The sequence below is a fragment of the Carassius gibelio genome, chromosome B11, assembly GCF_023724105.1.
Source record: "Carassius gibelio isolate Cgi1373 ecotype wild population from Czech Republic chromosome B11, carGib1.2-hapl.c, whole genome shotgun sequence".
Lineage (NCBI taxonomy): Eukaryota > Metazoa > Chordata > Actinopteri > Cypriniformes > Cyprinidae > Carassius > Carassius gibelio.
In genome coordinates, this window is record NC_068406.1 from 21,112,129 (window position 1) to 21,132,336 (window position 20,208).

At 37.2% G+C, this 20,208-nt stretch overlaps 1 protein-coding gene across 6 annotated transcripts in view; it reads right to left on the reverse strand.

Annotated features, from left to right (window-relative positions):
* The window catches only part of slc4a10a (solute carrier family 4 member 10a), a 37,585-nt gene extending 17,694 nt beyond the window's left edge, over positions 1 to 19,891 (reverse strand). For 2 of the 6 annotated variants that reach the window (XM_052569816.1, XM_052569819.1), the window contains exons 1-5: positions 19,662 to 19,888; positions 14,846 to 14,872; positions 3,055 to 3,136; positions 511 to 654; positions 281 to 419 (exon numbers count right to left, since the gene is read on the reverse strand). In XM_052569816.1, the coding sequence (XP_052425776.1) occupies positions 281 to 419; positions 511 to 654; positions 3,055 to 3,136; positions 14,846 to 14,872; positions 19,662 to 19,709 (440 nt within the window). In that variant the 5' untranslated portion in view covers positions 19,710 to 19,888. Of the gene's footprint in view, positions 1 to 280; positions 420 to 510; positions 655 to 3,054; positions 3,137 to 12,736; positions 13,013 to 14,845; positions 14,873 to 19,661 lie in introns of those variants that run through there. The other 4 variants (XR_008155998.1, XM_052569820.1, XM_052569817.1 and 1 more) reach the window with 4 other exon arrangements.
* Between the last annotated feature and the right edge of the window lie 317 nt (positions 19,892 to 20,208).

Below are 20,208 nucleotides of genomic sequence, written 5' to 3' on the forward strand. Positions count from 1 at the left end.
AATGAGAATGATTATTACATTAGTTTTCTCATTTAGCTGCAGTACCAAAAACTTGTATTGCATTAGCTGTAATGGATATATGACTAATGGATATATGTGGATGACAAGCTATCATACTCTCTTTGTAGTGACACTTGACCTCTGTTTTCTCTTTCTTTTGTTTTTAACATGTTAGATCCATTCTTCTCCTCCGTTTGAGTCCTCTGCTCATCTCTCTTCGGTACCATGACAATCCTCTGTGTGCATCTGTGTGTGTGTGTGTGTGTGTGTGTGTGTGTACCTCGCAGTCTCTTTCCATTCCGCATCCTCTCCCTCTTTCAGGCAGATTTCGTCCAGCTCTGTGAAGAGAGCGTGAGGAATGTGTTCCTCGTCATCCTCCATTCCCAGCAGGAACTGTACACGCTGAGATGGTGTGTCTGCTACAGAAAGAAAAGACACGTTTTATTATTTATCTCTGTCTCTTTTGACTCGATCAAGTTTTCATTTATCCTTGTAGACTGACAGACTTACTATATGAAGGTGATTCTCTGCCATCCTCGGTTCCAGAGTCTCTCTCCCGTGACCTCTTCCTGTGGCGATGTCCATGGTGGCGATGCCGTCTGTGTGACCTCCGACCCAGTGGTACATGCACCCCAATGTAGAGGGTTCGGTGGCCTGCCAGGGACAAACAGAATAAGCCAGTTTTCACAAAATGTTTTAAATAAAGTAGCTATAGGGCAATACAGTGATAACATATTTTTTGTAGGCAAACACTGAAGTTAGCATCAATAGGATTTATTCATTGGCTTCTTGATAATTGCAAAAAAAAAGGGCTCTGTGCACATTAAAGCTTGTCGTTTTGTTTATTAAGATCTTGGTAGCACTTTATTTTACAGTCCTGTTCCTCATGTACATACTATGTACTTATTATAGTAATTACAATAACTATGTAATAACTAGGTACTAACCCTGAACTTACCCCTAAACCTAACCCTACCCCATGTAGTTACCTTGTGTTACCAGAACTTTCTTAGATAAATACACTGTAAGTACACTATAAGTACATGTTAGTACACGTACTGTAAAATAAAGTGCAAACAAGATCTTCACAAATGAACAATATTACTTATATAACACTTTTTTTGAATAAGGTGGAAAGTTTGAGTTAGAATGGTATGTAAGAGTGCAATTATTAACACAACAAGGCTGTGAAATCAGACAAGAGACTAGCTTTCCTGTTCAGCAAACTGATGTTTAATGTGAGATATGAGATATAACGATGCATCCTGAGCTGGCTGAAAATCAATGAAAATATTTGACAATACATTGAGGGGAACTGACTGTCTTCAGAAATGTTTAGATGGTATTTTCTTTTCATCTTGGCTTGCCTCCCTATAATGCATATTAAACTATCACTGTTTTTTTTGTATTTATTTATTTATGAATTAATTTATTTATTTATTTGATTGATTGATTTGGGATTTATTTTTGTTTATTTAACAAGACATTTCTGTGGCATTTTGCCAAAGAAAACATGTTGTCTTAAGTACGGTCACTGGATGCTTACAAGTTTCCATACACGAAAGAAAGCCATGCAGTTCTTAATCAACAAGAGAGTGAGGAAATCATGACAAAATGTTTGTTGGGGTGAACTGTTCCTTTAACGATAAACACTTCCTTTATTCCTTCATCTTAAAGCGGTTAGCAGATGTACAAGTCTGTTGTGCAAGATCCAATCTCTGCAGTCATATAATCAGATTCGGCGGATCTGTACTTTGTGTTTCTGTTCTTGTTTACAGTCTCAGATTAAACTATAGCATTAAATCCCTCTCTCACTCTCACCCTTCAGCTTTCTGACAGTGTGTCTGTGGAGAGAGATGTGTGCTTGTAGCCCTGGGCACTGACACAGAGTAGCCAGAAACAGACTTTACATCACGACTTAAGTAGGTGAAGCAGACAGATGGCGATCAAAAGCAGAGCAGAAATATGGTCCACGCTGACTGTGTCTTCTGAATCACCTATTCAGTTTGTAATACCACCAACGTCTCACTCTTTAGAGATACACACTCTAATGAGCTTTAGTTTCACTGGTTCAGTCAGTCATGCAATTTAGCATCTAAATAAGTGATAAAGACCTCCAGGGCTGAAACAAACACACACACGTGTGCTTTTATCTCATTACCTTCACTGATATCTTCTCCTAGCAGCCTAGAGGTGTGGGTTTTTGTGGCCATGTTGTAGTTTATACAAAGATGAATCACTTGCTTTTACATAAGTGAAATATCATCTAAACACCACAATTCAGAGCAGTTATAAAGATGAAGATAAAATTCAGCTCACTAAAACAGAAAAAGCAACACTTTCTCTTCAATTATAAGGTTAAGTAAGGATGAGGAAGAAAAAGAGAGGTTCTTTAGGCAGAGACACTCTCTGGCTCAAGTGTGTGTGTGTGTGTGTGTGTGTGTGTGTGTGTGTGTGTAAAGGAGCTGGAATGAAATGTTTCTCTAAATGGAATATTTCCTCAGGACTAAGAACAGCTAATGCCAAACACCAGATTTATTTCCTCTCTGCTGTCTGAAAATTAGGGCACCATTCTACAAAACGTTTGAGAGCCTGAGCATGCTAAATGTCTGTTGAGAGCAAATTTAGTGTAAAACATATGCTCTTCAGGACCTAATGATGTTTAGAATCAGCTTTATGCTGCTTAAGAAACTAATATTGGGATAGTAAACAAAAATTGTATGCACAAGAGAAAGCAATTCATTGCTACTGGCTAGATAGCATTAGCCTTAATAATCTGAACACAAATTCAGACCTAAAAAAAGAAGATGGAATTTAACTTATTAATATGTATTTGCTGCAATTTTACCTAAGGTTTAGAAATGTTCTACTGTTTTAAGATTTGAGTTACATGATGCACACAACAAAAAAGCTATAAATAGAATATTATAAATATATTGTGTTTTCATATAATGTTTTTAAAGCATAATGAAATGTATTTTTAAATATTAATGCATTGGGCAGTGTGTTTGACTCCCAGGTTTAGAGTGTGTGTGTGTAATGAGCTTCAGTTACCTTCTAGCTCCTCTTTCTCAAAATTTGTGTTGAGCATGGACCGAGTCCCACCCCTGTCCAGCACAGCTTCCTCATCGTTTCTCTACAAAACAGAAAACATTTATTAAACAGTCACACATACAAATGTATTCTCTCATGGATGATAACTAACAGATAACTTATCCTACAATCTATTCTATGAAATACGGCAAAGCATATGGCAAGCAGAGCTTCACACATACACAGCAGCAGAGCAGATCTAGTCCACCAAGACCAACCTGTTAACAGTGTCGTGTCCATGCTACACTTTCCAAGAGTTGTCATGACAGAACTATCCATTTCTCACTGATCTTATTCTTATTATTGGTTGTTAGCATTCTATGCAGTACTGCATGACTATTTTAAAACCAGGAACCTTTAACAAATGCTGATTTAATCTATTTTCTTTCAGACAAATGCTGCATCTGAAATTGAATACTGTGTAGTAGCTACAACATGTGGTTTGAAAATTGCTTCGCAACATTTAAATAAGTGTGTTCTACAGTGTATAGAGTAACAGTGTGTAGTATAATTGAAATTCTGACCTGGTACATCTGCCATGTTGTCAATGTCAGATGATCTATGGTGTTAGTTTTGTCACATCACTGCCATTCACAAATCCTGGCCTAATGGGATACTAAAGTGCCCATCAGATGCACACTTCAGAATCTTGCCAGATCCAGGTACTTTACATCGAACTGTTTTATGAATACTAAGAATTCAGACATATTAATCAGCTCAAATACTCTTTTTGCCTACTATATACAATGATTTTTCGAGTGCAGGGAATAGCTGTATCTGAATAGGGGTCTATGATATATAGTATCATCTACGATAATATCATAGTTTTCATTTTTCTAAACCTTTAAATTTAGGAATTTGACATAAAAGATGCTGCACACATTTAATTAGGTTAGAAAAAGAAATTGTCCATAAAAAGTAAAAAATCTATTTAAACTTGTTGCAAAAGTTAATTTCTGTTGCTGCTGCACAGAAAATGAAGAATGCCAAAAGCTGTCCACAGCTGTCCTAAACCTGCCAAAGTCATCTAATTATTGCTATCGACAAAATTCCAAAATATATTACAATATACTTTTTTTGTCATTATCACACACCCCATATCTGAATATGCCTACTTCCAAAGCCCATGTTTTACTCCTATTAAATGCCATACTGTGGCAATAACAGACCCTTATTCCCTCTCACTCCACCAACAGATGATATCCCAGAATAAGCAGCCGTCTGCCTGAGCCTAACCTTAGCAGACAGTTTCCATGACAACTAACGTGGCCTGCCGCTAGCTGTCCTCAGAACATAAATGACATTGTTTTAGTAGCATGTAAAGACAAAGAGTCACCAGCCTGTGGCTCAGAATCTAGATCAGCCGCACTCCAGTTTTGATGGAGAACTCATTCATACACTTTAGGAGCTTGCACATAATCAGTTGCACATTTTTAGAGTGACATATGGCTACGGCCCACAGAAGAAGTGAAGCCATTCATTTTAAAAGCATAGATGACTGTGAGATGATCTGCTTGTACCTGAGTTGATGGCACACTGTGCTTTGTTAACCCTCAAACAGGTCATCCTATATGGATGAAACACTCATCAATATTTTTTTTCTAGGTTATAGTGGTACTGATTAATTCTAACTAGATATTTACATTCTCCAAAAAATAATAATAATAATTTTAGCGGTGGTTGGAATGCAAACCTTGCCAATAAATTGCTAAATATTGCCAAAGCATTCAAAGCGTATGGTGTGAGTTTTTCAAACATTGCTACGTGTTTGCCAGTGCTTGTCAGTAAATGATTACATGTAATCTGGGATTATGTAATCAGATTACAAGAATAAAGTACATGAAAAAAGTAGTTTAGGACTACTGTAGAAACATGGTGGCAACTTCCATGTAAGGGTACCCGCGGCGTCTGGAGATATAAATTGCTCAGTCTAAGGTAATAAAAACATAATGGTTCATTAAGATCTTTATACACCTCTGAAAACATAGTTATGTATACTATTTAGCATTTCTATACACATTGCATCTTTAAGGATTAATCTTTATTAAAGTTACAAAAGCTATTCAATCAAGAGCAATGAGTGATTTCTTTGTTGTTGCTGTATGATTAATATTAAGAAACTGCTGTCACTTTAAGAGAATGCACTGATTTGGTGCACTGATACAGTACGCTCAGCCGGTTTTGTCAAAAGTAGAAAGTGTATCTAGTATTTGATTACACACACATAAACATATAGACATATTACTTTTACTCTCAGCACAAATCTGTATATGTTGGATTGATTTAAATAACTTTAATATAATTGAATTGTGCATTAAACACTAGGAATAGGCTACACAAGTATCGGATCGGGAATCGGTATCAGCAGATTCTCAATATTCAATGACTTGGATAGGATCGGATCCAAAAAAAAAAAAAAAAAAAACATGATCGGGACATCCCTAATCACAAGCATCTTTATTTACTTGATTTTATATTTTAAAAATACATATTTTATTTATTTATTTTCCCAGTTTTATGTATTTACATTTGTCTGCTAAATAAATTCTGTTCAGTAATTTTTCTGGTAAATATTCCTTAAAAAATAGTTTTAGTATATTGATATGATCCTTACACGGTGTTCATTGCTCCCTACTCCCTGAGCTGGGGTTTACTTCACTTCGAAACATGAGCTGGAATTGGGAACGGCTGATGAAGCCTATTGTAGTAATGTTGTATCTGGTATTATGGTCTGTGAGCATAAATGCGTTTAGGGGGCATGGCTTTAGACGGCGATTGCAAGGAAGGTGAGACGTACGCTTTCAGTGCTATCAGTCTAATGTTAGCATTTACCAAGATCTCCTACTGCACCTTTAATATATTTCTGTTACAGTTTCTTCAAGCTAAACCAAACTTTTAATTTAATGGGTAGCTGTGAAGTCTTTTTAAGTTTCTGTTTGTGTGTGATGAGACGATAGTTTTTCTCAAATGAAAGAACACTGTTAGGATGTTGTGGCTGGTTGCATTTTTAAATGCAGTTACTATGCAGACTCAGGGCTGCACCCAATGCATTAAATCACAGCATTAGTAATAATGATGCTTGTCTAATAAAATAAACTCTCTCAGAGCATCACTGCCTCGGTGACTCATTTTTCTTGAGCTGTGATGCGTGCATGTATGTGTGTGGCCACACTCATGAGTGCAAAGAAACCATAAATGGGAATCCAGAGTGATCTATACAGATAACCATGGCAACTCAGCCCAGCAGGCTCATGGGAAGCTCCATTCAGGCTGCCTGTGATGTCATCAACATGAGCCCTAATCTCTCCATCTTGTTCTTGGAGGAAGAGATGAAGGACACACGTGCATGCAGATATTCTGATAACTCATTAACACGTCTGTCGAACACGTCATTAGTGCGACACATAACAACATAAAGACTTGGAGGGGGAAAAAACAGTTTGACAGATATAACACCTGTGCAAACATATGAAAACACACATGCACACACATTCACACCCCCTTGTGTGTTCAGACCTCACTAATGAAAGCTAACAGTGTGTCTCACAGGCCGGATTCTCTTTATATTAATAAGCAACTTCTTGTCTGCAGCTGAGGTGTGACATTATAGCTAAGATTCATCATCCCTAATCTTTCACACTTCGTTTATTTCTGTATCCATTTCTTCTCTTTGTGTTCCATTTTATGTCCTTTCGACATTCAGTCACTCTAAGCAGAAGCGGCACGCCGAGTCACATGACCGTGGCTGCTCGAGTTGAATAATGATGAAGCAGATTCGCACATGTGGACACAGATTTACATACACACATGCAGCACAGAAGTGGGGGAGGGATTGGGGTCACTCACTCTCACATGCAGGTTTCTTACAGAGCAGATCAATTTAGAGCTTTATTTATAATAATTTTTATATAAAATCTGTCATGATATAATATGCAAATCAATCAACTGCAATTGCAATTGGATCAGGGAGCATGAATACCTCCTGTAATTTATATATATATGATGATTTTGAAAATACTAAATATAATTGTGTGATTGCAGTTTCATAGGAAGTTTAAGAGATTTACTATAATCAGCCATGATTCCCACTGCAGTTTTTCCATGAAATATTAAAAAAATCTGTCCTGACCTCATTTTATATTTAAAAACAGAGTCCCTCCGTCTTCCACAAAAACAAACAAACCAGCATTTCCACAGGCTGAAAGACATTAATGTTGCTTAAGTCAACATGACATCAAAACGAAATCAGAACTGACCGTTTTTTGTTTGTTATATACATGCATTTGTTTTTTTTGTGCACAACTTGCCATTGCATATTATTCCGAATTAAAAGAGAGAAAGAGAGAGAGAGAGAGAAAGAGAGAGTGTCTGATGGAACAAAATAAAGTTCAAGAAATTATTATACCACTGCTTTGGAAAATTTCTCATTATGCTTTAATACTTTTAACCCTTTACCACCAAATTTGAATTTTCAATTTTTTCAACTGACTATTTGATTTAAAATATTATAAAATAAAATGTTTATATTGACTTTTTTAATTAAAATAATAATAATTCATTAATTTAAAAAGCACTTAAGATATGAACATCTGCCATTAAAAAATACTATACAGGTTTAAAAAATCAAAGTCCAAAACCTAGCTGTCCAACATCTCCCAGAACCTGAAGATAACAGCTGCCTATGAATCTCCAGCAGCCGGAGAGTATCTCCAGCACTTCATCCTTTCCAGAGACACCCTCTTGCTGTCCTCTCATGCCCCATTTAACGATGACAAAGAAGGCCACTGTTAAAAGCAGAAGAGGAACGATGGAAAAGACACGTTGAATGAGGGATATATACTACCCACATGCATGTTTCTTTGCCTCTGTGTTCAAATAATACTGTACAAAACAAATCAACAGAAATACAAGACAAATGGTTTTGCAAATGCATTAAGCTTCCATATATTTTACTCCTGTGGTTTGTAGAGTCATTTTTTCCTGAGAGATTGGACATCTTACAGGAAATTCCAGAGCCAGAACTGTTCGTATTCTCTAAACAGCATCCATTAACTGCAGAAGTGCATGTACATGTATATTCACACTACATTCCTGAATAGCAATGGATCTCATCAGACAGCAGACTGAATAATAAGAGTTCCTGCTCTGAAAGGCTCTTTTGTGCTTTCCAGTAAGAATTACGATTCGAATTTACACTAACATCATCATTCTCCAGCCCTGATAGCATTCTCAAAGTCTTCTCTCTGCATCTAAGGAGACCTCAGTCAACTCTTTCCACTAATAACGCAAACTGTGTTGAGACAAAGAGGCACTATGAGGACACAAGGATGTATAATCCTTCATCAAATGCATGTTTTTATGATGACATCAGATCAAGCATTAGATCACAATGGTTAATAGCGTATTAAAAGGTCATGTCATATATATATACGGTGCATGACGGATGTGGCTTTTTTGCTCCATCCGGAGTGAGTGAGCTGTAATGAGCGACTTTAAGACTTTAGGAGATTGATGCCGAATCGCTTTATGCTCAGGGTTACCAAGGCAGATTAATGCGAGGAGTAATCGCCAAACTACAACAAGCCGAGTGTTGTGCTGGGATTTGTATAGCACCACGATTTCATCACAACTCCTCAAGGCTCTGCAGGAGTTGAAAGAAGATCAGATACTCCTGGACTAATGATTCTCACTCCTAAAATCAGAGCAGACAGAGTCGCCTCTGAGGAGGAACGTCCAGTCAACTGTGGCTGAACTGAAGCTGAGGGCCTGGAGGCTCCTTCAGGCGATGTTCTCTTGAAAGTACAGCATAAACATACAACGGAAGTTTAAAGGTGACACACACACAAATGTTGAGTTGAAGACCCCAACAAAAAAGGCTTAATTAGTGCAGTTTTCTGTCCTTTGTTGATGCATGTACTTTTGAAACAGGAAGTTAGGGGCAAACAGATTCTAATGTCATTGAGACTTTAAGTCATATTCATTGCAGATCAGAATTTATGCCACAAAAGCATGATTTTTAAACAAAACAATGCATCTCTGTAAACAACTTATATAACATTGTACTGAAATGATCCATTATTGGCTAATGCAGGATTAAACTTGTTTAATAAATGTATTAAATAAATATAAAAATATTAAATAAATGTATTATGGATGCCACATATATTTAATTTCTTACAAATAATTTCCACTTTATAGATAACCAATAATTACAATTCTATAATGTTTTGTCTAAATGAATTATAAATAAAACACCAAAAACATTATATTAAAAATGAAAAATTATATAACTTTTGAGATTAGCATAAGATTTTATTTATAGATTAGTGTAAAATCTTAGGAGACCTAATTTAACGATCTAAACGTAAAGTGTAAAGCGCAGGGTGCAGGTGCACTCAGGGCATGTCCAAATCCACTTTTGCTATAGTTTTTTCTTTGTTATTTTAAGAGTGTACATATATATATTAGGGGTGGGCGATATCTCGATATTTAAAATATATCGAGATATTTTTTAAACACGATATGGATTTTGACATATCGTATATATCGATATATTGTTTATATTCTGATTCCGCCACTTTGCTTGTTTGCCTTCCCTGTGCTGTGCTCGCCCCCGCTCGCTCGCCCCCCGCCTCCTTGCTTTTGTCCCCTCTCACCTCGCGTGTAGAGAACTAGTCAAAAAAAAAAAATTATATGGAGATACTTCAGTTTTAAGGCGTAGGGCGAACGGCAGGCAGATGTCTACTGTAGGGCCCAATGAAACGCGGACGGAATCGCGGAATCCAGTCATAAAAAATTGAATTTACAGTTTAACGCGGAATGTCACGGAATTGGTCAAATTTTAAATGAATTAATCAAAAGTCGGTCATGCACTTACATCAAATCGCGAAATGGACTGCAAATATTAACCCGGAAAAGTCTATTTAAATATGAATCCTGCATGTTCTGCGTGTCTGTGTCAATGAATGGAGCAGAAGCGCGTCTTCATTCATTAAACACGGAAGCTCGCATAACGCTCGCGCTGATTTCATTGTCTTTCCTCTCTCTAAATAAAGACGTGAACACATGAGGAACATCTCCAGAACTGCACTGAGAGTCACTTCATGAGCATCTGACCGTTTGATTTGAGTAAGACTAGCTCATATCACATCATAGACTGTGGTATCACATACACAGAACTGTAAAGGTAAACCCGTCAAAATAAAAGTATTTGACAGAAATCTATTACTATTGTACAGATAGCCCAATACTACTACTATTAAAATGAAACGAACATAATTTTATAAGGAATAATCACACAACATTTCTCCCATGTTTTATTTTTAATAGTAAATCCCCTTTGTTTACCAAAAAATAAAGTTTGCTTAATTTTAAATAATTAAAAGATAAATTAAATGAATGTTTTATGCCTTCATTTGATAATCAGAAAAATGTAAATACACAGAATTTCTGAAGGGAAAAAAAAAATTTCACATAAGGCTATTTTAAGAATGGTTTTTAACTAATTAAGTTGTTTTTATGCATTTAAATAATTGCACATGCTAAAACACAGAATTAGGTAACAATAAAACATATGGTGAAGAAAAAAAATAAAATGTTTCATAGGCCCCTTAACATGTAATATTTGCCATATTTGTTTTTGCAGTAGTTTTTTGGGGGTTATTTTTCCTGTAAAGATATCGAGATATATATCGTATATCGAGATATAGCAAAATATATCGAGATATATTTTTTGCTCCATATCGCCCAGCCCTAATATATATTTTTTTTTAATAAAAAAAAAAAAAACATTGCGCAGGACTTTAGACCAGGTTTGAGCTGGTCAATGGCGCAGTCTATTTTCAGCTCCTTAAAATGAACACACCTCTTTTTAGACCAGCACGACCATGAGCGTAAATGCATTTGCTAATTAAACGACATGGCGCTGGATGGGAAAATGCGAATGGCGCCGGACTGAAACTAACAAACACACCTGTGCCTTGCATCGCATTGAGCCGGGTGTATGACAGAGCCCTAGGTGTTTTAATGATTAACTAAATTAAAGGGGTCATATGATGCAATTTCAATTTTAATATACTGGCCAATCAGAGCACACCTCGCTTTTCAGACCGATGAGCTTTGTAAAAATCAACACGTTTCAGAAAGGCAGGACATAGAGAAGAAACAGCAATGTACAGTATGTGGAAGTTTTTTTGAAACTTAAACTTCATAAACCCATTTCATTACACCAAATACACCAAATAATGTTCTTTTTAGCAACATCATATGACCTCTTAAAAGATCAACCATTGATTAACAATTTACTGTTATTGTTAACTAAAACTGTTACAAAACATTTTGTTAACTGAAATAAAGTTCAAATTAAATATACTTATTAGATGCATTTTTTTAAATTTTTCCTAGGCAACTAACTGATATATTTCAGTACTAAAATTAATAACTGATATAAAACTGAAATTATAAAAAAGAAAAACACAAATTAAAGGTAATTCAAAATGAAAAAACTATGCAAATAAAACTGATATTAAATAGAATATTTAACAATAGAAGCAGCACAAATCATTTTGGTGTGATCATTTTATAATTTTGTTTCACTTAGTCACATTGGATTTGCTGTAAACAAGTCTTTGTACACCGAAATGTTATCACTTCCTGTTAATCTTCTGCAGCACACAAAGCTCTGCATGCAGTTTTCTGGCTCACGGTGCCTTGTGACCCAGTTCTGCCTATGAAACTTTATTAAATGATAACGTGCATTTGCTGCATGCAGTCTTTTTCATAGAAGATCACGATGCCAGACCCTTTAAACAACCGAAACAGAACAGCGTGTCACCAGCCATCGGTCACGTTATTCATCCACTCTGTTCGTCTGTCCCAGAGACTGCCCTGCATGTAAGCCATCAAAACCATGTGATTGCACAGGAATGACCATGAGCGGTGAGAGAGGGGATTATTGGGGTAGCTGAAGAGGCTGAAGGGGGATGAATGGGATCCAAGTCGTTCGATTGGTTGAGAGCGGCGGGACTGCTCCCTACAGATGGCTACGGTTACCATGGCAATGGAAGGATCAGCATCAGCATCCTTCCAGAGAGCTGAAAGCAGCATACACTAGCATTATGCTCACACAAACAGCCCATGCCTCATCAGCAAATTAAAACACAGATTTACAGCTTCGTTCCACATCGACCTAAATATTTGAAAATTATGTTTTCCTCCTCTGACCTTGTCGTCCTCCATTTTTCACTCAGTATATGCTATTTATGTCCTCACATTTACACACACATCTGCTCCATTATTCCTTCTAAAGCTCATCCCTTCGGTTTGAATTAGACTCCTCCCCTCCGACAACCAGATACAATTCCTTTCCCTCAGAGCTTAAAGATGAAAAGGACACGAGGAGAGAGAGGAAAATACGAGAAACGGAGAAACCGTGGGAAGGAGGTACTAAAATAGCTCCAAGAACACGCAAACAGGAAGATTGAGAGAAAGCTTGTAGGAGAAGGTAACAACCGGAATGAAAAAGGCATCTTTAGCCATTATATAACAAGAATCCAACGCTGAATCAATCACGTCTCAACAGATGCACACAAACACTCTCAAGGACACGCCAGAGACACCAGGATCTCGGGACGTTCCATCCTACCTGACAGTTTAAGCCAGTATTCTCCGAAGATCTGTGCTGCATGCTGTCTGCAGCGAGTCTCGATGACCGTCCCTTATCCCAAGGAGAGGAAATGTGTGGAGAGGACACACTAAAGAGCAGCTGAGGTTCCTCTGCGCACCTCTCACCGCGCTTCCCCTTCTGAGCCCTGTTCGCTGAGGCTGTGTTGTCCAACTGTTGAGAACGAGACGTGCAGCCTGTGTTTGAAAGGCATCTGTCCACCAATGGGAGTGAGCGAGATTAGAGCGCCGACATCACTGGCTGCGTGGACTGGCTCGGTGATTCACGCTCTGTGTGTGAGTGTTTTAGATGGTGTGTACAGCTCTGAGCTCCCTCCTCTCTGCATTACAGCTAAAACTTCAACATCCTAATGTGTCTTGTGCATAATGGGAAATGTAGTGTTTAAGCCTTTAGCTGTTTAAGGACATATGGAGTGCTGTTTACTTTTTAGCAGCCAGGCTATAAGTTTATAATATTACGGTTTTTGTTCTATTAGAATTTTGTTCTATTTGTTCTATTAATTTTAAGATTTTGCCCACACACACATTCCAATATCCACGGTCTACAAGTAAAAGTCTTCATTTTCTGTTTGTGTGCCTCTCAGAATTTAATTTAAAGAAATAGTTCACCCAAAAATGCTAATTCTGCATTAATTACTCACCATCTTGTCATTCCACGATATATATGATGAAATCTAAGAGCTTTTTGAACCTGCATAGAGAGCAACACAACTGACACGTTCAAGGCCCAGAAAGGTAGTAGGACATCAGTAAAATAATCCCTGTGACATCAGTGGTTCAACCGCAATTTTATGAAGCAATTTATTCTCATCTGGCTCAGTCCGCCACCACAAAATAGTATTCTCATAGCTTCATAAAACTACAGTTGAAACAATGATGTCACATTGACTATTCTACCGATGTCCTACTAACTTTCTCTTTCTTCAGAATCAACATTTCCAGCAAACCTCTCAGGCGCATCATTTGACAAACCAGCTCTTGGATGTTAACATTCCCACGAGCACTGAGGGCTTTTAAGCAGGGTGTGTTTGGATATTAAAGTGATAAATCGAGCATGCAGTCCTATAAATCTCTCGTCTCAGGCCCCATCCACACAGAGACATGTTTAGCTTTATATGAAAAAAACATTGTATCGTATTGGCGTTTCGTTCAGATGGATCCAGCGATTTGGGAGAGTGAAACCGCTTTTTTGAAACCGGGTCCCAGAGTGGATAACGACAGTCTTGCGGTTTTTTTTGTGAAATGATGATGTCATCATCCCACGTTTTGCTATGTCACATAACGGCAACATGAACAAACACTGAACGATTGTCTTTTTATTAACTAACTTTAAGACAGATTTATAAATGTTTTGTTCCATGTTCATTTGTATGCACCATGCAAGGTTAATGCGTATATTTCAAGTCTTCTTTTAATAAAACAAATAAAATAATAATAATATTCTCCATTTTTAGTGTATCTCTGTGCCAGAATTACAGTGCCACATACTGGTCTCGTCTGGCATGTATACTACATCTTTTTGTGTCAGTTTCGTGGTTTCGTGTGTATGTAGATATTTCTAAAGACGAGGGGGGAAAAAAGATTGGATAGGGAAAGCTCTGGCTTCGTGTGGATGTAGCCTCAGAGTTCTATGTGCTCCAGAGCAGCATGCTTCCCCCGGTCACACCGTCTGCTCACACTGGATCCTCTCCAGCTCACTATATGACCAACACTACATGCTGTCCTCTCGCTCTAAGTACACAGCCGCTCTAGACTAAACAAAGATTGGTGATTAAAACATCTCAATACCTCTTAAACTCTCCCGTTGAACAAAAACTTGTGGATGGAGATTTGAATTAACAGCTAGTGACAAGCTTCACTGCATGCCTACACATATCCAGTCAAGCGGCATCAGTCTCACATGGAGACATTAAAAATTGACTGACAGTAAGTCACAATGAATCGCATCATTTGGATGCATGAAAACCAGACACTCACTCTCGGAAACAAAACAGTAATTAAATACAAAGTCCACTGCATTATGTGCATGCTTTGAAAAGCATAACATAGGAAATGAAGAACTGGGACTCACCCCGTTATCACTAGCAGGACTCTGAACCTGCAGAGGAGCAGAAAAGCAATAAAAACACTCACACCATTTCTGAGTATTTACACGACACACATCATTACAGTCAGAACAAGCTCAGACTCTTACAACCTACACACAATTGTTTTTTTTTTTTAAAGCATATGCATAAAAAACCTGAACATTAAAGCTGCATTCTGGTCATTTTGCATACAGGGTATAACAACTATAGTCATTTTTGTACTGATTGTGATTCCCCCCCCCCCCCCCCCATCTTGAAACCAAAACCTGTGCTAACTGAAAAAAATGTGTTGATAAAAAGATTAAATCCAATGTTTGATAATCATATACCAATTAGCAATTTTTGTAGGCTGGTGATTTTTGACTGGGAAATACAAATTAGGTACACAGTAATTAAAAAAGAAACATTATATTTGTATTTATGTTGGTTTCATGTGGTTTTGAAATACTTTTGTAACATTTTCAAAACATGTTGACGTTCAAATTTAAATTCAAATTTAAATTTAAATTTAAGTTCAAATTTAAAAATGTAATGTGTTATTTACTTGATGAAACCAAGTAAAAAATATGTTTTCCTTATACCTCGAATGCATATGTGTTGACACATCCTAATCAATCAGCTAACCTCACCTTGTCCTAAAATACAAAATTATCCAATATTTTTTTAGAGATTTATTGACCTCAACACACAATTAAGATGGTCCACTCTATGATATCATATACTGATTCATTAAATAAATTCAGTGCACACAGACTGAAATAGTTTAAGTCTTTGGTTCTTTTAATTGTGATGATTTTGGCTCACATTTAACAAAAACCCACCAATTCACTCAACAAATTAGAATACATCTAAGACAAAGAAAAAAAAAAAAACATTTAGTGAATTGTTGGCCTTCTGGAAAGTATGTTAATTTACTGTACATGTACTCAATACTTGGTAGGGGGTTCTTTTGCTTGAATTACTGCCTCAATTCAGCGTGGCATGGAGGTGATCAGATTGTGGCACTGCTGAGGTGGTATGGAGGCCCAGGTTTCTTTTACAGTGGCCTTCAGTTCATCTGCATATTTTGGTCTCTTGTTTAGATTCTCTCTGGGCTTCAGGTCTGGTGAGTTTGTTAGCCAGTCAAGCACACCAACACCATGTTCATTTAACCAACTTTTGGTGCTTTTGGCAGTGTGGGCAGGTGCCAAATATGAAAATCAGCATCTTCAAAAAGCTGGTCAGCAGAAGGAAGCATGCAGTGCTCCCAAATATGTTGGTAAACGGGTGCAGTGACTTTGGTTTTCAAAAAGGCACAATGGACTAACACCAGCAGATGATATTGCACCCCAAATCATCACAGACAGTGGAAACTTAACTTTTGACTTCAAGCAACTTGGTCTATGAGCTTCTCCACCCTTCCTCCAGACTTCAGGACCTTGGTTTCCAAATGAAATACAAAACTTGTTCTCATCTGAAAAGAGGACTTTGGACCACTGGGCAACAGTACAGTTCTTCTTCTCCTTCGATCAGGTAAGACACCTCTGACGTTGTCTGTGGTTCAGCAAATGCCTTGACACATCTGTGTGTGGTGACTCTTGATGCCTTGACCCCAGCCTCAGTCCATTCCTTGTGAAGTTCACTCAAATTCTTGAATCGATTTTTCTTGACAATCCTCATAAGGCTGCGGTTCTCTCGGTTGGTTGTTCAACTTTTTCTTCCACACTTTTTCCTTCCACTCAACTTTCTGTTAACATGCTTGGATACAGCACTCTGTGAACAGCCAGCTTCTTTGGCAATGAATGTTTGTGGCTTACCCTCCTTGTGAAGGGTATCAATGATTGTCTTCTGGACAACTGTCAGATCAGCAGTCTTCCCCATGATTGTGTAGCCTAGTGAACCAAACTGAGAGACCATTTTGAAGTCTCAGGAAACCTTTGCAGGTGTTTTGAGTTGTTAAGCTCATTGGCATGTCACCATATTCTAATTTATTGAGTGAATTGGTGGGTTTCATCACAATTAAAAGAACCAAAGACTTAAACTACTTCCGTCTGTGTGCATTGAATTAATTTAAAACACAAGTTTCACAATTTTAGTTGAATTACTGAAATAAATGAATTTTCCACAACATTCTAATTTATTGAGATGCACCTGTATATTCACAGAAAGACACTTCTGTCAAGTTTTAGTAAAATATAAATGCTCTCAATGTTAGCAGACATGCACTAAAACCCACAAAACTCTCATTTTGATTTTTATTGATTTCACTTCTAAAATATGAACCACAGAATTAAAGACTCAACACATGATTCAGAAGATCAGATGAAGGAACATTACAAACCATAAAAAATGTACTAATTCCTGTGTTAAGACTGATAGACAAAGATTATTCACTCTTCTTTGACCTGTTTTATCACACACACATCAGCATTCAGGGCACCAGCTGCAGCTAAGCGGGCAGTGCCTTGATGGTCAGAAAAAGCCCTCTGGGACTCAGATCACTGGCATCAGTTCAGCTCACATTGAGAGCTACAGTGAAATGTACCAGCCCAGTTGATTCAACCAGCACATCAGAAACAATTCAACCGACCGCTGGATCTCTGCCAGCCTAGTGTTGATGGGTTCAGTCTGTCCCTCAGCTCAGCCAAAAGATCACAAAAAAATATATCCTTATTTTTTAGATTTTAGATTTGAGCAGCATTTTTCAACCATTTCAACGTGTTATTCAGTTTTCCAGTCTTTATGCCATATATAATCTCAAAATAAATAAATAAATAAATAAATAAAGACTTTTAACTGGGGCAGTACACTAGCATTCAGAAGTCTGGGATCAAGATTGTATGTAAATAAATTAATACTTTTATTAAGCAAGGATGCATTAAATTGAAAAAAGAAAAACGTGACAAAGACATGGTAACAAAATGCTGAACCTGAAAAAAATAATTTTTATCACAGTTTACACAAAAATATTAAGCTGCACAACTATTTTCAACATTGATAATAATAATAATAAAGGTTTCTTGAGTGGCAAATTAGCATATTAGAATTATTTCTGAAGGATCATGTGACACTGAAGACTACCATAATGATGCTAAAAATTTTACTTTGCCATCACTAAAATAAATTACTTTTTTTTGTTATTGTTTTAAATTGTAACATTATAATAAAGTAAATTTCCCCTTTTTTGCCTGTTTTTACTAAGCAGTGTTGCATTTTATTAGTCATTAAAAGCTTGATTCCTGACAATATGATTTGATTTTGGCCCAAATCCTGAATGGAAACTTCCAATACATTCCTAAACACTATGAATACTCTCTTGGTGTACTTTTGAGATCAGCGTCTGCTTTTTGTCTTGCACTACACTGTTCTAAAACTCTATTTTTTATTAATTTTTTTTAGATGAATTTAGTGAATGGATAAAGTTCAAATCGGAGTTCAAATGGTGGAAGTGACTGATAACACCTTGCTGCTGCATATTCACAAACTGTACTTAAGGATTTTGTAAGTGTATACTATCTTAGCAATGTCTGGAAACCTTTGAAATGTGCACGTAAGGGATTAGACAGGAATGCACACCACAAACACAGTGTATATGGCTGTGAATATCTTCTGAGGAGCCGAGTGAGTGTGTGTTTCTTTGCTCAAGACTGAAGGGATGGCAGAATCTATAGAATGGGCCAACTCTTCTCAACTCCAGCACCAAACTGTCAGTGATGAAGGAGCAGAGACTCTGGCTCTGAGCCCATGTTAAGATGGCTGTTGCTTTTTTAGGTTGATCCAATCAATTTTTTTTTTTTTACATGGATGAAAAGCAATTACAGTAAGAGGCTAGAGAGTGCTGCTTATTTTGGGGTCACTTCATCAACAGATTATGAAACACAGGCTGGAAAAGCCATGAAATATGCTGAGATAAATCAAGTGTTTGGGCTGTAAACCAATTCTGGACTCCCATGTCAATCCAAACCTTTATGGCTTTCTTTATACAAAGTATAGATATTTTAAACCACATTTTAACTGGGTTTGTCTGTACAGAAGACATGTACAGCGAAAGTCAATGGGATCCAAAACAAATGGACCTCACTGGCTTTTACAGTTTTGACAAAAATACTGTAAAGACATTTTTTTAATATATATCTTCTTTCATATTCTATATGGAAAGAAACTATGCTGGTTTGAAATGATATCAGTAAATAATAACAGAATTTTCATTTTTGGGTTAACTATCCAAAACGTTGGAAAAACGTGCCAGTTGCGACATTTCTGCAGAATGAAATTAATGTGACAATCACTAAACCTAACCAACAGTGTTAACAATAAAAAAAATTGCTGAAGCAGCCATGCCATTTTGTCATTTTTGTCTTTGTTAATCGATAATCTGCTCCATAATCATGAAAATAAATAACGTTAAATATTATCGGTGACTTTGTTTGTTTTTTATGTTTTATGAACAGTTGAAATCAAATGTCACATGTGAAGGCTTCATCAAATTCAAGACTAATGCTAGGTAAGTTTGACGTAAGAAACTCCTGAGAATGCATCTGAACCCAATACTGTCTTTCATTACACATTACTAAACGTGTGTAATTAAATGCATAAACCACGGAAACCGGTGTGAACTAGTCACACTACAAACGGCGTTTCCATTGAATGTGAAGCCATTTTCCCGGGAAATGAGTCTGTATTAGAGGTGCAATGAATAATTAAAACACATTGCCTGATGGCCATAATGGGCTCGAACCACCGAAACCCGTTTTCCTCCACAGCATCTCGCATTGTTCCTCACTAACGGATCCTACAACGAAAGATAAAACAGGTTCTTACCGCAGGAAGCAGCGGCTCCATCTGCGCTCCTTGATCTTTCACATCCATCCCTGATGTTCTGCCTTACTCCGTCTTGTTCTTCTGTGAAGGGTTTGTCTCTGAGATATTGCTGGGAACGTATAAAAATCGTCATGTATGTTGATGCGCTGTAGTAACCGTCGTTTTTTTCCCCACTCTTCTTTCTTCACTCGTGCGCGCTGCCTGCGCTCCTTCTGCGCGTGTCGTTTGCGCTCGCGTGACGCAGCTGCGACCGGCAGCACGTGAGTTAACGGAAACCACCGGGAGTTTTAGATAAACGTAGGACAAACGGGGACAAACACTCCGGGGGCAAACGGACACTTGAGGCTTCGGTTTACTAAATGTGAGAATATCGTTTCTAGAGCGCGCTGAGTTCAAAAAATGCCTCTGGTTTACCATCTAAAGTATATGGACTTAATTTAGTCAAAAATGTTTTAATAGCCTATCACTGAATCAAAAAAAGGCTGATTTCCTAAAAATAATCACTTTTTATATTCTTTATATATTTATATATATTTATATAGGGCTA